This window comes from Amphiprion ocellaris, chromosome 12 (genome assembly GCF_022539595.1).
Source record: "Amphiprion ocellaris isolate individual 3 ecotype Okinawa chromosome 12, ASM2253959v1, whole genome shotgun sequence".
Taxonomy (NCBI): domain Eukaryota; kingdom Metazoa; phylum Chordata; class Actinopteri; family Pomacentridae; genus Amphiprion; species Amphiprion ocellaris.
In genome coordinates, this window is record NC_072777.1 from 33819953 (window position 1) to 33835921 (window position 15969).

At 39.7% G+C, this 15969-nt stretch overlaps 2 protein-coding genes across 5 annotated transcripts in view; one reads left to right on the top strand and one right to left on the bottom strand.

Annotated features, from left to right (window-relative positions):
- The window catches only part of LOC111569119 (centrosomal protein of 128 kDa), a 71180-nt gene extending 68319 nt beyond the window's left edge, over positions 1-2861 (bottom strand). For 3 of the 4 annotated variants that reach the window (XR_004847400.2, XR_002746180.3, XM_023271094.3), the window contains exon 1: positions 1725-2857. Coding sequence is in view for 2 of the 4 variants with exons in the window: in XM_023271094.3 (XP_023126862.1) it covers positions 1725-1898 (174 nt within the window). In the remaining 2 variants the exon portion in view is untranslated. Of the gene's footprint in view, positions 1-1724 lie in introns of all 4 variants that reach the window. The other variant, XM_035948588.2, reaches the window with a different exon arrangement.
- Positions 2862-4042: 1181 nt separating this feature from the next.
- tshr (thyroid stimulating hormone receptor) overlaps positions 4043-15969 on the top strand; it is a 28064-nt gene continuing 16137 nt past the window's right edge. Inside the window, exons 1-3 of the mRNA XM_035948589.2 lie at positions 4043-4459; positions 13914-13985; positions 14941-15015. Coding sequence (XP_035804482.2) covers positions 4275-4459; positions 13914-13985; positions 14941-15015 — 332 coding nt within the window. The 5' untranslated portion in view covers positions 4043-4274. The remainder of the gene's footprint in view (positions 4460-13913; positions 13986-14940; positions 15016-15969) is intronic.

Below are 15969 nucleotides of genomic sequence, written 5' to 3' on the forward strand. Positions count from 1 at the left end.
AGTGAGGTCACACAAAGTTCCAACTTTGGCCTCATGAAGTCATGTTGTTTTGTGTGTGTGTGTGTGTTTTGAATACTGTGTACATACGCTGAAAATATTTACAAACACAGCATGCAAATGGTTGTATTTTCTGAGTTCGAGAAAAAGTTGAAAACCTTGTGATGGATAGAAGAGGGCTGAATTTATCCAGTAGTGCACAACAGGTTTTTGAGATGCTCAACTTGTGACAAACTCATCTGAGATAATCCACACTTGAGTCAGGTTGTCCTTTAAAGGACAATGATCAGATACTCAACCAGTGACTAGAAAAAGACACTTTAAAATGCAGGCTAAGAAAGTGTTTCAGACAACTCCAGATGTCCGCCAATGTGATGCTGTCCCACGAAATGTCCTCCAACTTCACATAGCATGTCAGAAGGACTGGGACAACATTTGACAAGCACCATTGACAGCCTCATTAACTTTTGTGTCACAGATATGTGAAAATTTGTCACTTGGAGCTGTGTCAGACATTTAAATGCCCATTTACTGACTAAAAAAGTGTCTTAGACAGCTCTGGATGTCAAACAACGGGATTCTGTGTCATAAAACATCCTCCAATTTCACCCAGGACTTCAGAAGGATTGAGCAAATATTTGACAATATATTGACAACCTCAATAACTGTGTTGCAGATGAGCAGGAAATGCGAAACAACTGATGATGACATATTTATAGCTGAGCCAGATACTTGAATGACCACAACTCCCCCATTTGTTGGCTAAGAAAGTGTCTGGATTAGAGATTTAGTAATTGAAATGCAAATAATGGTGGCATGTCACTTGGAGCTGAGTCAGACATTTAAATGTCCACCATTTGTTGACTAAAAAAGTGTTTTAGACAGCTCTGGATGTCAGACAACAGGATCTTGTGTCATAAAATACCTTCCAACTTGACTAAGCTGTTCAGGAAGAGTGCGACAACATTTGACAAGCAACATCGACTACCTTAATAACTCTATGTGTCGCAAATGTGTGGAAAATCTTGATGCAAATGATGGTGACATATCAGTAAGAGCTGAACCAGATAATTCAATGTCCACAACAACGTCATTTGGGATTAATAAATTATCTATCTATCTATCTATCTATCTATCTATCTATTTGTTAACTAAGAAAACGTTTCACATAGCTCTAGAATGGATGCATCCAATGACACGATCCTGTCTCGCAAAATGTCCACAAATTTCACCAAGTCTTTCAAGAAGAGTGGGACAGCATTTGGTACGCAACATTGACAACCTTAATAACACTAGGAATCAAAAATATGTGTCAATACACAATGTAAACAGTGGACACACTCATTATCAACTTGTGATTTCCGGTCTATGGCCCCACTCTGTATGTGCCTATTGTCATCTTCAAAATAGTGCACATCTGGTTGTGTCATTATGCATATTCTGTTGTAGAGGCCATTTGTTCCAACAATAAAGACACACTCTGTACTATTTGCTGTAATTTCTTGTATCTTAATAAAGGGACATAAATAAATATGTTCATCACATGAATTGGTGGCCTAAGACATTTGCACAGTACTGTATTTATGAATCAAAACAAGTAATAAATAAACATGTAAAACCAAAGTGAATAGGAAAGTTAACAGGGTGTACTAGAGCTCCACAACACAGATTACTGTTAGGAAGTTGCAGACAGGTGAAATGTGAGCAGATGTACAGAAGCAGAGTACCTGTAAGGTGTTTGCCAGGGTGCTGATTTTCTCGGAGATGTCTGCGGGTGGCCCATCGCCTCCACTCCCACCGGTTCTGCCTCTATCCCGGCCACATTTGCGGTGGGTTTCTCGTCCCCGCGGCCTGTGTCCCCGCATCCTGTCGTATGAATCTGACCCGCTGGATGTATCCATATTTTGAGCCAAACAAACAAAAAAAAACGACTGACAAGGCAAATATGACGATTAGTGACCAGCACTAGTTTCGCCGGCGGAAGACGCTAACTGACAACTGTAATCTGATTAACGAACAAAGTGGGATTGTTTTTAAGTTTTGTTCCACGGGATGATTCTGTCATAGCAAACAGAAACGGGAGCTTTAACATAGTTAATTTAATAAACCGTTAAGACAAAAACCTATCCGACAAGCAACTCACGACAACTCAAACTGCCCCCTTCCCAGATCACCGTCCGGGGCATTGTTTTGATTGATGCTCCTCCTGGTTAGCAACAAGTGGGCACTACTCTGAACGTTAGCTAGCTAGCTAACCAAACGTTAGCCAACTAATTTAACCCGGTGACAAAACTATAAAAACTACAAAACAAAAACTGAGGGAAAATACGCCGTCGTTAGGAGTACGTTAAAAGAGAGACGGTACTTTTACGTCCCCCGAGTGATGACTAACAGAAGAACCCTCAGCTTCACCGTGCTATGGCAACTTGAACTAGCCGCGTCTGAGCAGGAAAACAACACTGCGGAGGGCAGCAGCCCCGAGAGACGATGGGAAATGGAGGCCGGCAGCCGTGAAGCAGTGTGGGAATTTATGATTAGTGAACTACATTGTCCGAAGGCATGCGTTTGCGCCACTGCTGCCGCTCTTCAGATAGAAAAAGAAAAGAAACGAAAAGTTGTCTACATGCCGATTAGAATGACATTTGTCTAAGAAATGTCATAGTATTGTGAATGATTTTGCCCACAACACTAACCTCTCAACCTCTGCTAGTCTGTCTGTTCTGTCTCAGATGAATAATTTTTCTTTGGTGGTTGATCTTTTGAAAAATATAACAAAATATTTTTCCTTTTTCTTGGTTCACCTCCCTTATCTTTGAGTGGCATGCTTGCAGCCTTAAAGGATTAAAATATTCATGTTTGTTTAATTTCTCATCACCACTGTAGGTTGTGTTCACACCATTCTACAGAGCATTATAGAAGGTAGTCATATTAGGTCCAAAACTAGCAAAAGATGCCAGTTAGCGTTCCATCATAGGAACAGCAGCAAAACCAGAAAATCAATGTTTTTTTCCCCATTAATTTGCCACTCAATGTATAATGCTGAAGGTTTCATTTTCTGTTTACATTTAAACTGTGCACAATTTAAATTGAACCTTGAACAAAAACTTAATAAACCCCACTGGCTTTGCTGCTGATGGAATGGCGCGATGCTAACAGACATGTTTTTGCATCATATGCATACCCTCTATTGTTTATTTTGATGGTGATGGGCAGCAAAGATTTTTATGTTACAATGGTAGCTGTGGTAACAGTCAGAATCCTGATATTTTGACCTGGTTTATGTTTTTCTTCTTTTCTTTCAACTATTGCAAGGTCCATCACATGAACCAGATAACTGTCATGAAGTCCAATGTGTTCTCCATCAGCATAAATTAACTAAAAGTATAGTATTATCCCATAATGGTGTATAATAATGTGACCTTGTTTATATTTGTGTGATGTTTGTTAAAAGGACTGTCAGAAAAAGATATGAAATGCTGGTTTGTGGATTCAGCCAGAGGTAATGATCTGATTAATATTGGGGGAAAACACCTGCTCTCCAACTTAGCTGAACAAATATGGGCAGGAGATTGCACATTAACAGCATTATTAAACGTGACGTGTGTTATTGTTTTGAGTTCAGCAGTCTGATGGACCATGGAAACTTGAAGTTGCTTCCAAACTTTTGGCCTGTAGTATATATATATATAGATGTATAAATATGTGTGTGTGTGTGTGTGTGTGTGTGTGTGTGTGTGTGTGTGTGTGTGTGTGTATATATATATACATAATTTAGCTATTTTTATGTTTATTTTATCTATTTCTTTAACATTTATTGTTTTAGTTGTTGTTTTTGAATTAAAAATATATATCTTTCTGAGAGGGATCATCTTACCTTTTGGTAAAATAATTTACCAAATGAACAAAACAATAGTTACAACATTGACTCAAAACACACTGCTCAAGGAGGACAAAAAAAATACATTTTGCAGTCTAACACAAGAGTGCCGCAGAAGTCCACCCTCCCCTCTAGCTGGAGACCACCTCCAAACCGTCCTCCTGCACCTCCACAGCCTCTCAGTCCCTGCTGAGGCCCTGCAACTGCGAACTGCGAACTGCAAACTGCGAACTGCAAAACTGAGCGCGCAACTCTGAACTGCGGCGCAGCTCCACAGCCTCCACCTGAGGACACCAGAAACAAACCTAACGTCCTCTTATTCATTAATAGGAACATTTTGTGGCCGCTGTGGACAACACTAGGACTAAAAAAACCCAAACCAAACAGCCGCACTTCCAGCATGCAGGTGATAACTTGCGCGCTGTTTACGCTCGTCAGCCTCCCCATCAGCAGCAGCAGCAGCAGCGCGTCGGAGGCTGCTGACTCCTGCCCCGAAGTCTGCGAGTGCTCCGAGTGGAGGACTCACACCATCTCCTGCTTTGACATTGATATTCTCCCCAGGTTTCCAGCAAGCACCGAGACATTGTAAGTAGGCGTACATCTGTAAAAGGGATTCTGCTGTTTCTTTTTTTTTCATGCATCTTGAATGTAAAGTGCTCTTAACCTTGAGGAGGAATCATTATAATAACATGAATATTCCTTCAAAGCGCTCCCACAGGGAGACTTCTCTCTGTCTGTGCTGTTAAGTACCTGTTCCGATTTAAGGTATCTTTTCTTTTTCTTTTTTGGTCTATTATAGTATTACTAACAAGCTGTGCTCCAAAGTTGTCAGTGTGACTTGTATCCTTGATTTACTGTGAAATGTAGTCAATCTTTTAAATGTCTTAAAACTTATTGCAGTTTTTTTTTTTGCACTGACATTAATTTACAGCTTTCATGCTGGAATAATAGGAGTCCAATGACTGTGAAAAAACATGAATTCCTTCATGTTTTATTAAAAAAGATTAACTTTACATTAACCCACCTTCATAACCTGAAATCATGGACTATAGCCTGCAGTAAAACACTAACAGAAGGGCTGCAAAATATGTCAGTTTCTTTGACTTGACAGCTGATTTTCTGCTTAATTAATATTTTTATTTAATATTTAGTGTTAAAACTGCGCCTGAACAAGATCACAGCTGTTGTTGGATTATCGGTAAATTGGTGTTAATTTACATTTAGATTAAAAATGTGTTATTTAAGTCGAAAGATGGACTTAAGAGAGAAGAAAGCGAGAAATCAGATTTCCAGTGGACTGAGTTTATGCTGCAGGGTAGGGAAACGTTTCAGGCTCTTGTGTGCAAAATATTGTAGAAATTCAATGTCATAAAAACAGGACTCTCTTCAGTAAAAAGGTTGTCCCCACACCTTTTTATTCCTGCATTTAGTCGCGAAAATATACAAAAAACTTCTGACCTAAATTGGTTCAGTTAATATTAGACCTTATACAGTCGTATCATAATGTTTCTCTGCTTGTGTGCCAATCATTTAACAGCCAAACTACTATTGAGATATCAGAGGACTATGAGAAATCACAGTACACCCACTTCTCTTCCAAAAACAGTATTTCCAGTAACAGCAAAGTACTGTGTAATACGATTACTGCCAGCCAGGGTTGCAAATTATCATTATTTTCATTATCATTTCTTTAAAGACTACATTTTCGTGTACTTGTCTGGTCATGGACAGTGGGATTTTCCCACAGAGGGTATGGTGTCATCTCCAAACTGGTTCCAATTTCAACTTATTTAGTTGTAAGTGATAAAGGAAATAAAAGTGGAAAAAAGCAAATTCATGCCGAAAGGTTTAGAGTTTCTTTAACTCATTAACTGATTAAACACACTATAAACAAATCAAAGCTTTGTCAATCCCATTCGAGTGGAGCAAAAGCAATCGAAACAACAGATGTAAAGAATAAACCCAACCAATAGGTGATCTCTTTTATCTTGTTATCTGAGACCCCAAAGAATCCGTCATGAAATCCCAAAGGAGGCGCTGTGATGTAATCTGTCAGGATCATCTCTGAAAAATGTAGCAGGGCTTTTTTACACTTCCCAAATTGCTTAAGTACAGAGTGAAAATTATGCCACAGAGAGCGACCGGACTGCCACGGCCTTGACTGATGGAAACACATGCCCTTCAGATGGACTCCATGGCAGATGTGGAAACAAAGAAGTGGAAGTGTTAGAGTGGCTGTTTCCATTTAAACCAGCAGATAACACCAGTCAGTATTGTAAGGCTGTACAGACGGAACATTCTGGTGATGCTCCGTGGAAATAAGTTGACAAATCTCTTAATACAATACTAGACACTACACTGGGGCACATTGTGTTATTACGGGCAACCACTGCTGTTGGGGAATAGTCTGCATTTTAACCTTAAACTTGGTTCAACAAAGCTTTACAATATCAGAGCTGACATGTAAAGTACTAGAACAATCAGGAGCAACTTGGCGTTCAGTGTTTTGCCCAAGGACATTTCAGTATGTGGAGGGATTCATGGACGACCTGCTTTACCACCTGCTTGGCCTGAAACAACAAAACAGTGTTTAGAAGGGTTGTTCTTGTCAAAGTAACATCTACATAAAATACCTAGGACCCAAGGAAGATCAGTGCTATAGACTTCATCTATCATTGGTTTTAATGCTGTGACTGATGAGTGTTCTAGTTTCAGATGTCGAATTTTGACCCTATAAGATGAAGTCAAGCATCTATGTGTCTAAATTTACTAACTTCCTTGTCTTGGTCTCAACAAAATGTCATGCTTTGTCGAATTCATGGGACGCTGTAATGAGGGTTTCAAAAGACAAACAAACAGACAAACCAACAGGCTAAAACAACTTTGGCAGAAGAAAGAGGCCTTGAGACAAAAGGCCAATAGTTCAATGAACTCCCAGCTGGCTGGAATCAGTGGGACTGGGGCCCACTGGCCTGACCAGGGCAGCAGGGTCATTCATTCCTCGATGTGTGGACAACAAAATCAAACTTCAACCCGCCTCATCTGCCAGAACATCCCGCTCAGAACACTGTCTATTTCAGGCTTGTTTGGCAGATATATTTATCAGGAGGGTGGACGGTGCGATAGGTGGCATGCTTTCATGACTTTTTATCCTCCTGGAGGGGTTCTGGGTAAACTCTGGGCAGGAATGTGAGGAAATCGTAGGGGACATCAGGCCACGTGGACATGTGAATTGAAGCAGTGATCAGGAGATAATTTTATGTGATAGGTGCTGTTGGAGGAGATACAAAGTGTGGTTTGTGATTTGATGATGGAGGGAGGAATGAGGGTTATCACAACACAGCATAGAACCTTGTCATTAGCTTGAGTTGTCATTGGTGAGCCCTGCATGAGGGAATTTTGTGGAAGGGCAACAAATTAAACTGTCAAATTTAGGAATCTCACCTGCATGCTTACATTATAGCATATAAGAAATGTGCCCCCTATAAATCTGTCATGAAAACAAGTCTAATAATCTGCAGCCACGCATGCAGAAGCAATGCTCATGCCCTGATATGTGCCAGGGTAACGTTTATCATGGTATACCATCTTAGTTTACCTTGTTAGCATTTACTAAAGCCCCTTCAGACATAGACTCCTTTTTGTTAAAGCACTGAATAGCATGCTGTCATATTAATAATATTATTACTAAGTTGTGTTTTTGTCTCTATTTTTTCTTCTTTTTATTTTTATTCTTATATTACTTGCTCTCGATTTATATATATATATATTTATCCCTATTTCTTTATTGCGTCATTGTTGCACTGCCTGCTCTACGTGCCTTTTAATTGCCTCCTGGGGACCAATAAATTTTTTTGAATCCGAATCTGAATTAATAGATGGGCATATTTCAAGTTGTGTGAAACAATTTTAAGGAAGACCTTTTTTGCACGTCATCATTAATATGTCCAAAAATATTATAGAGAGCCACAGACATAGTTTGCCTGTTGAAATCACAAAACACCTTACTCTTTCACTTTGCTCTACAATTTTGCATCTCTTACAAACTGAAATGTGTATAACATTGCATAAAATAGTATAGTATAGCATAGCATAGCATAGCATAGTATAGCATAGCATAGCATAGTATAGCATAGCATAGCATAGTATAGCATAGCATAGCATAGCATAGCATAGCATAGCATAGTATAGTAGAGTAGAGTACAGTGCAAAAGAGTACAGTGCAAAAGAGTACAGTACAGTACAGTACAGTATTACTATACTGTACTGTACTATACTATAGTATAGTACGTTATGGTACAGTACAGTACAGTACAGTACAGTACAGTACAGTATAGTATAGTATAGTATAGTATAGTATAGTATAGTATAGTATAGTATAGTATAGTATAGTATAGTATAGTACAATACAGTATAGTACAGAATTGTATAGCATAGCATAGTATAGTATAGGTCAGTACACTATAGTATAGTATAGTACAGTACAGTATTACTATACTGTACTATACTATAGTACATTATAGTATAGTATAGTATAGTATAGTATAGTATAGTATAGTATAGTATAGTATAGTATAGTATAGTATAGTATAGTATAGTATAGTATAGTATAGTACAGTACAGTATATTATAGTATTGTGTAAAACTGCTCGGGAACAGCTCGAGGAACATAACAAAGCGCTCAAGGCGTTGACAGAACCTCCAAACTCACCAGAACCTGATCCTATTGAGCATCTGAGGGATGCAGAACAAGCCCCAATTCATAGGCACACCACCCTACAACCAACAGAATTCAATAGATCCACAGCCAGGACACCACCAACAGGTCCTATATCCATGTTCTGACGGGCCAGAGCTGCTTAAGTGGCATGAGGTTGACCTGTACAATATTAGGCAGGTGGTTTTAATTTTTAATGTTGTGGCCAGCTACAGCGAGCAGCCAGTGAGCTTAGCATATACACTGAATCCAATGGAGCAACATCCAGCGCGTAGCTTTATACATTTCCGTAATGTTAAGTTGTAATTCATGAGATTTTCATGCTGGTTGGCAAACTTCGTCAACATTTGACAGAGCCAGCTGTTCCTTCTGTTTGCAGTCTTTGTTCTATGATAAGCTTAATGTAGCATTAACTCTAAGCCTATTTAACATGCAGATACTTTATGACTAATCTAACTCTCTGCCAGAAATCAAGTAACCACATTACTCAAAATTATTACTTTTAAAGCTTCTTTTTTAAAAACATTTGTGGAGATATTACCCATTAAATTGCTTACAATCATTGCGAATATTCCCCTTTATGAGCAAAAGCATTGAAACTTTCTGCACGTATCCTGCTATTAACATAAGATTTTGGTTAAAAATTATTTTTCTGTTTGAAAGTGTCTAAAAGTTCTTCCCACAAAACAAAATGTGAATGCAAAGCAGACGTCTGTCTCTGCATGCACATGTGGATACTTAGAGTTTGAAGTCCTTTGTGTGTGTGTGGAGGTTCCTCCATGTGTCACTGGGAGTCTGAGAGGTGGGAAGGAAAGCACAGACATGCTAAGAAGCCTGCGTAGCGTGACACCCGCCTACGTCTGGACGATGCATTCAAATACAATATTTACCTTTTGCAGCACATTTCTCAAACACCCAGAGAGTTCCATTTGAGAATAATTAAGCGGAAAAAAAGACTTCAAGGGGAAGGCAGGGAAAAACACAGCAGTTCCAGTCCTTCAAAAAACCTCAGAATTTTTGGATTGGAGCGATAACTCGTGATATTCTTTGTCCCTCCGACCTCTAACAGAACCGACTCAGGAGTGAAATCCTAATACTGTCTCCTGAATGGTAACAGATGAGTGCTGGGATTAAAGTAAAAAAATGGGATGTTGAACATGATGAGCTGTAGCTGAGAATAATGGAAATACTGACAATTTTCCAGCCATTAATTTGTGCCGATGGATCATGCAATGGAACTTGTTACCATGACATTTGGCACTAATTTCTTCATGTGTTTATGAGAAAACAAATAGGAACAACCTTTTTATACGACTTGCTCTCATACGTCTCATTGTGAGATGTGATCAAACAGAAAAATGAAATGAAAAAGTGACTCTGAAACTCTTTGGATGAAAGGCAAGTTGAAATCTGTAGCAGAATATGTAAGTGGCCCTCTCTAGCAGTCACCACAGAACATTACACATCAAAATGAGACACAGTAAACACGGCGATGTTGTCAATCCAGTGCTGACACTACTGTGAATTACGTGGCCTCTCCCCACTTCAAACTCAATTCCCAACCTATTTGTTTTCGAGGGTTTCTATCCAAAAGGACAAGTTAAGGTAGTAATTTTCTCCTTAAGCCTACAAAGATGGGCTCACTGGTGCACTCCAGTTTGAAAATGGATGCTGTTTTGTTTGGGTTTGAGCGTGGTGGGCAAAACAGTACGGTTCTGACAGGGGTGTTTGGTGTCGGGGTCTGCTCTGTATCCCTGTGTTTGTTTGAGTTTGTCAAAGCGAGTGCAGGGTGCCGTGCTCCCGTGTCGACTGAAACATTAACCCCCCTATGTTAGCCTGGTTCAGACTCCAGATCTCAGCCTCTGAATTAGCCTATTGTTCCCCAGAAGAGCCAAAAGGTGCATGAAGATGATGGCTTTGGCTTTTTGTTGTTTCCAAACTGACACAGTTGTTTGTTGGGACAGGATGCGGTGGAACAAGCTCTGAATGCAATGGAAGGCCTAGAATACAATATGATGTTGACACATGTGGACACCATCCCTAATCCCTTTTCTCTATTATCATGTTGTGATTCCAAAGTCCACCACAATTACATTTCCAGCAAGATCACAGGAAAGAAATAACACATTTTCAATAGCGAGGTGGAGGTGAAAGCGCCCAAAGGTGCTCTGAAAGACAACATTTGGCATTTTGGGAGATACGCTTATTAGCTTTTGTTGCAAAGAGTTAAAGATTAATGTAACTCATGTCTACATGCTGTTATAATAAGCTTAATGCAACCCTGTCACCCAAATATCATGTTCATGGACAACTAAAATTCATTCTTCTTTACCTTTTGAAGACACACTTTTTGGCCCTAAAGGTAAGACTAAGACGTAGTACAAGACGCTAACAGTCTGTAGAACCATTATTCTTTCTCCTAACTTTCATTTCCACTCAGTTAGTTTTGGGTTTCATTCATTTTTTGATTAGATTTAGGAAGATATTGTGCTTTTGATGACCTTTCAACTACTTGTTAGAAGCCTGGTGATACTATACTCTTTCACAACTTGTTTGAAGCTTCTTCTCCATTTTCCGGGTTGCCAGGGTGATGAGCCCATAGAATATTTGATTGGTTGGTTGAAAAGGAGCGACAGCAAAGCAATTGAATAAATGGCAAAAATCTATTGATGAGATAAAATAAGTAAGGCCTTTATTATTCCACAGTGGGGAAATTTGCATTATTACAACAGCTAAGGTGCAAACATGGAGCAAACATAAGTAGCAAATTCAGAATAAAAAAAGGTATTTGAAAGGCATTTGTGAACATAATTATAGGGAGACAGGGCTGCTTAAAAACTACAGCAAGACTTAACAAACTTGCAATGCAATGAAGCCCATCTCTTGGCTACAGTTTCAAATGTACTATTCCACTGTGAATCTGATCTTTTCAACTAACTCTACAAGCAAATACTAAAAAACAAACAAATTTAGCATCCCCCTTTTCAAGTATTTTGAACAAATTCTCCTATTTTCAATTTGCAGCAAAAGTTCTGGTTAAAATGTATGATAGACACCAACGTTTCCTCATAACGTCCACTTTAGCTTAACATTGGGTACCTATTTATCAATGTGGTGGTCAATTTTTCCCTGTGAACTGCTCTCTGAACCAGCTTTCCCTGCATCTCAGCATGAGTGCCTCAGATTAGAGCAGAACGTTGAGGCCTGCTACACCTCAGGCTTGTTACCTCAGCACTGTCCAACTGTTTTCTCCTTCCTCGCCTCGACTGGTAACCCATTGATCTCCTGGATCCTGAAGTCTTACACACTACACTTATTTCCTGAAACAGTGGTAAACAGACCCAGACATTGTTTGATTTGGTTGCCAGCTCAGATCCAGGTCTTTGTTTTCTCCCTTATTCCTAGAGGCACGGTTTTCTTCAAAGAAGCCTTTCATCTTATTTTGAAACTGATTGCTATTAGGCCTTTATCTGCGATTCCTTTTCTCTCCTGTCTTACCTGCAGTGTTTGCTTTTCTCTTCTTTAAATCTCTTTATGTCTAGAAATATTGGACAGATATCCCAATAAAACCTTCACATCATTATACTCTGACTACGTTAAAGAAGTAGTTTGACATTTTGAGAAATACTGTCTTGACATCCTTGCTGAGAGTGAGATGACAAGATATATATCCCTCTCATATCTGATGGTTAGCTCGGCATTAACATGGGAAATAGGAAGGATAAGTAATCTATCCAAAGATTCAGGTACATCCATTAAAACACCTCTGCATCACTAATAATTCACGTCGACAGAATTCCATTTCCTCACTTCCCGTTTGTTGTCCATGTAAGCAGCTGTGCAAAGCATTTAGACGAGGCGTTAAAGTGGCCCCTCCTCATTTTCATTGTCTAGAAACTCCTGAAAAACCTTTCAACTAACTGCCATTGAGCTAAAATGAAGACAGATTGAGAAGCTGCATGGCTTGTTTCTCGTCTCGAAAGTTTCAGCGAATTATTTTTATACCATAGGTACAGTTTGAAAGCCACATCAAACAGTCCACGAGTGAAGCATTCATCCAATCAGGTGCAATCAGCCAGTGTTTGCATGATTGCAGGAAGAAAAATGTTGAAAAACGCCCCCGTGCACATGTACCATAAATCAGTAGTAGTGCGTCTATGTCTACAGGATCCATCATTTCCATTCATTGTCTGTGTAAGTAGCCATGCAATGCATTGTGGTTGTGCAGCTCTGGTAGTTCTGGTAGAGATGAGGCATTGTGTTGGTCGTTCCTCAGTTGTAGAGTTGAGGTCATCGACTACTTTATGCAAATCAGAGGCGTAAAGCGAGACTCACTGCCTCTGAAAAACTTCTATTTCTGGTCTTAAATGTTTTCAGAAGCACAATTTGGGGAACAATATGGATGTCCCAATCAAGGTTTTTTGCTCCAGATCCAATCCACGACCATTTCCCTAGATATTACACATTTCAAATATTATAGATTAGCTGTAGTACCTGGTTGGTCTTACTGTAGGAACCAGAAGCGATGGGGAGTTCCATTTTGGCAAGCAAAGAGTACTTTCAGGGTTTAAACTAGTAAAGGAGCACTGTGATAGAGACTTGTATGAGGCTTAGCTACCTCAGGATGCTAACAAATGTTAAATTAAGCTTGATTCAATTAGAATATTGAGCCGATGTCTCAGTAGAAAATGTAATGGTCATGTATGTTGTTTTGTCTTACATTTCTGTGTAGCAACAGAGGTAAACAAAGACGTTGGCATCGGATTGTGTTGGTAACAGTCACTTCAAATTCCAGAAGTCTCTCTCGGTCCCAGATATCCCTAGTATTGTCATAATATAAAATTTCAAGCCACCATGTTTGTTTGTGAGGCATTCATTCCACCAGATGCAGCTAATGTTCAAGCTTGTAGCGAATATTGGCTGTGCTGTTGAAGAACACCTGTCAGTTATCTGCTCATCAAGCGTCCAATGCTGGGAAGCAGCACAACCCTTCGAGTCCAAAAACACTCCTGTGGACACGTTAACACGTTATTTCTTATTGGCTCAGTCTGTACAAATAATGCAATGTAAAAACAACAATTCAACCAGGCTAGTTTTCAAAGCTAGGCTAACTATCTGTCTGCTGTAGCTACAAACTCACCATAAAAGTGGTGTTGATTTTCTTAGTTCTCAATCCCAGCAAATAAATGAATACTGAAATGTCAAATTATTCATTTAAAACTATCAAAAACAGTTTGCTAATGACAAAAAGTCTGATTCAGCTGAAAGTGAAATAGCATCTTTGTGATAACTAAAATGTCCGTCTTTCTGTTTTTCAACCAGATGGCTTTTTGAGACCCGTCTGTCTTCTGTACCAGCAGATGCCTTCGTCAACATGGTCAACATCTCAAGAATGTGAGTGTTGATTTATCCGATGCAATTATTTCATTCAAGGCTTGCACACGTTCTCATTACACAAGCTCTTCAAATTTGCTTTCATTCACCTGCTTTAAGATCGTTCCCTTCAAGTTCCTGCATCCCCTCCACCTTCCCCTTCTGTTTCCCACCCAAGCAGATGATCTGCTCTCTATTTAGTATCACTGCTGGTTCCTAATCACAGCTGGAAGAACTACTGCGTTCCTTCAATAGGAATGTTGGTCCTTCGACCACAGCAGGGCTTGGACACTGGTTAGGTATTCCAGCAGAGCCCTTTTGGGTGTTTGGTGATTTTAGACTCCCAGTAGAGGTGGAGTCTCCGTGTCGAGGTAAAATATACACTCGAGCCTTGATCCTCAGCTGCTGAGTCCGACATCTGTGTCCAAGTCATGCATAAAAAGTAGATGAGAAGTTTTCTGTGAGCGAAACACCCAAAACTGCACGTAGAAAGCACCAAGTCTTTGTCTGCAATCCAGCTGAAACGATTACATGACAGACAACCAATCAAATGTAAGATTCCAAGGCTCAGACTATGTGTTGAGCATTTTTCTAATAAGAAAGTCATTTTTAAGATTGATCTGGTGCTGAGTTCATGGTTTATTTTAAGAGCATACTTGTTACCGAGTAATAACAAACGGGAGCAGAGTGACTGATGACTAGGTAATGTATATGAGAGGTGCATATCCTTGAAATTACCCATGACTTTGGAGGCTTAAAACAAGGTGGGCTGATAAATTTAGGAGAGTTTCGCAGGCTTTAGTGTCATTTTTAGAACCGCACGCTTAAACTCATATTTGAAAACATGTCATCACATTTCACTCCAGCACAACACCTTGATTCTTTAGAGTCACGTGCTCGAGAAAAGTCATTATTTTTATATTACGAGGACGATTTGTTCCTTAGATTCGGTTTAAGCTTTGTTTATCTCTTTTAGATATATATCCGTGGATGTGATGCTGCAGCGGCTGGAGAAGCACTCGTTCTACAGCCTGAGGAAAATCACCCACATGTGAGTAACTAAAGGAAAAGGGCACACTCTTATTGATCTGTATTGATTAAGCTGTTCCATTTGCTCTCTGGAGAGAAAAAATGCTTAATTTTGAACCTTGCCGGCAGCAAATGGAAGCAAGGAAGGAAAAAAAAAAACACATTTGGAGCTTATTTCTCTCCTTCACACTGCTTACTGCTTCTCATCAGGGTGGTGCAGAAATGTTTTTGCCAATTCATGAGGTTAAAGAAATAATCCTGTTGTGGGATTACTAAACGCAGATTTGATCAGAAACAATTCAATTAGATGAAATAACTCATTATCTGGATGCATTTGGTGCGTTTTTGCAGAGTTCATTTGGATATTCGAGGCTGTAGAGCAGCCGGTGTTTGGCTTCTCTGCTGCTCTTCTTCATGCTCCAGCTCTTGTTGAAGCAGCTCAGGGGAAAAAGTCTAGCAAGGTGCACTCTATTCTCAATTATGGGATAGAGATTTATGGCCGAGTCTCCTGGTGGACCACACACTTTCCAGCAGAACACCTCCTAGCACTTCATATATTACTGCAAGACTTCCTGCCTATGTGAATGATTTGTTCCAAGTTACAGCATCCTGTAGCACAGCAGTTTGTGTGCACGCAATTTGTTTCCACTCCTAAAAATGTGGCCATTCCAGACAGTAGCTATGATTAACAGCCGCAGAAATTAATCTGACGTGTCTTGATGCATCATCTGGCTGTCATTTCTATCTTAATTATCGCAGTCTTCCCTTCTTAGCTGCTAAATTCCACATATCAAAATGCAGACAGAAGCAATAATTCAAGCTGCTAGCTGAGGGTTGTATCTGTGTTCTGGGGGTGTATTTTGGATCTCCGGGGCCTATTTGCCACTGATTGGTGTGGTGTAGTGCCATACATCAGATAATGGCATCTCTCTCAGGTTTCCTTCAGGGTCAGACACAAATTAATGCTCTGCTTCCT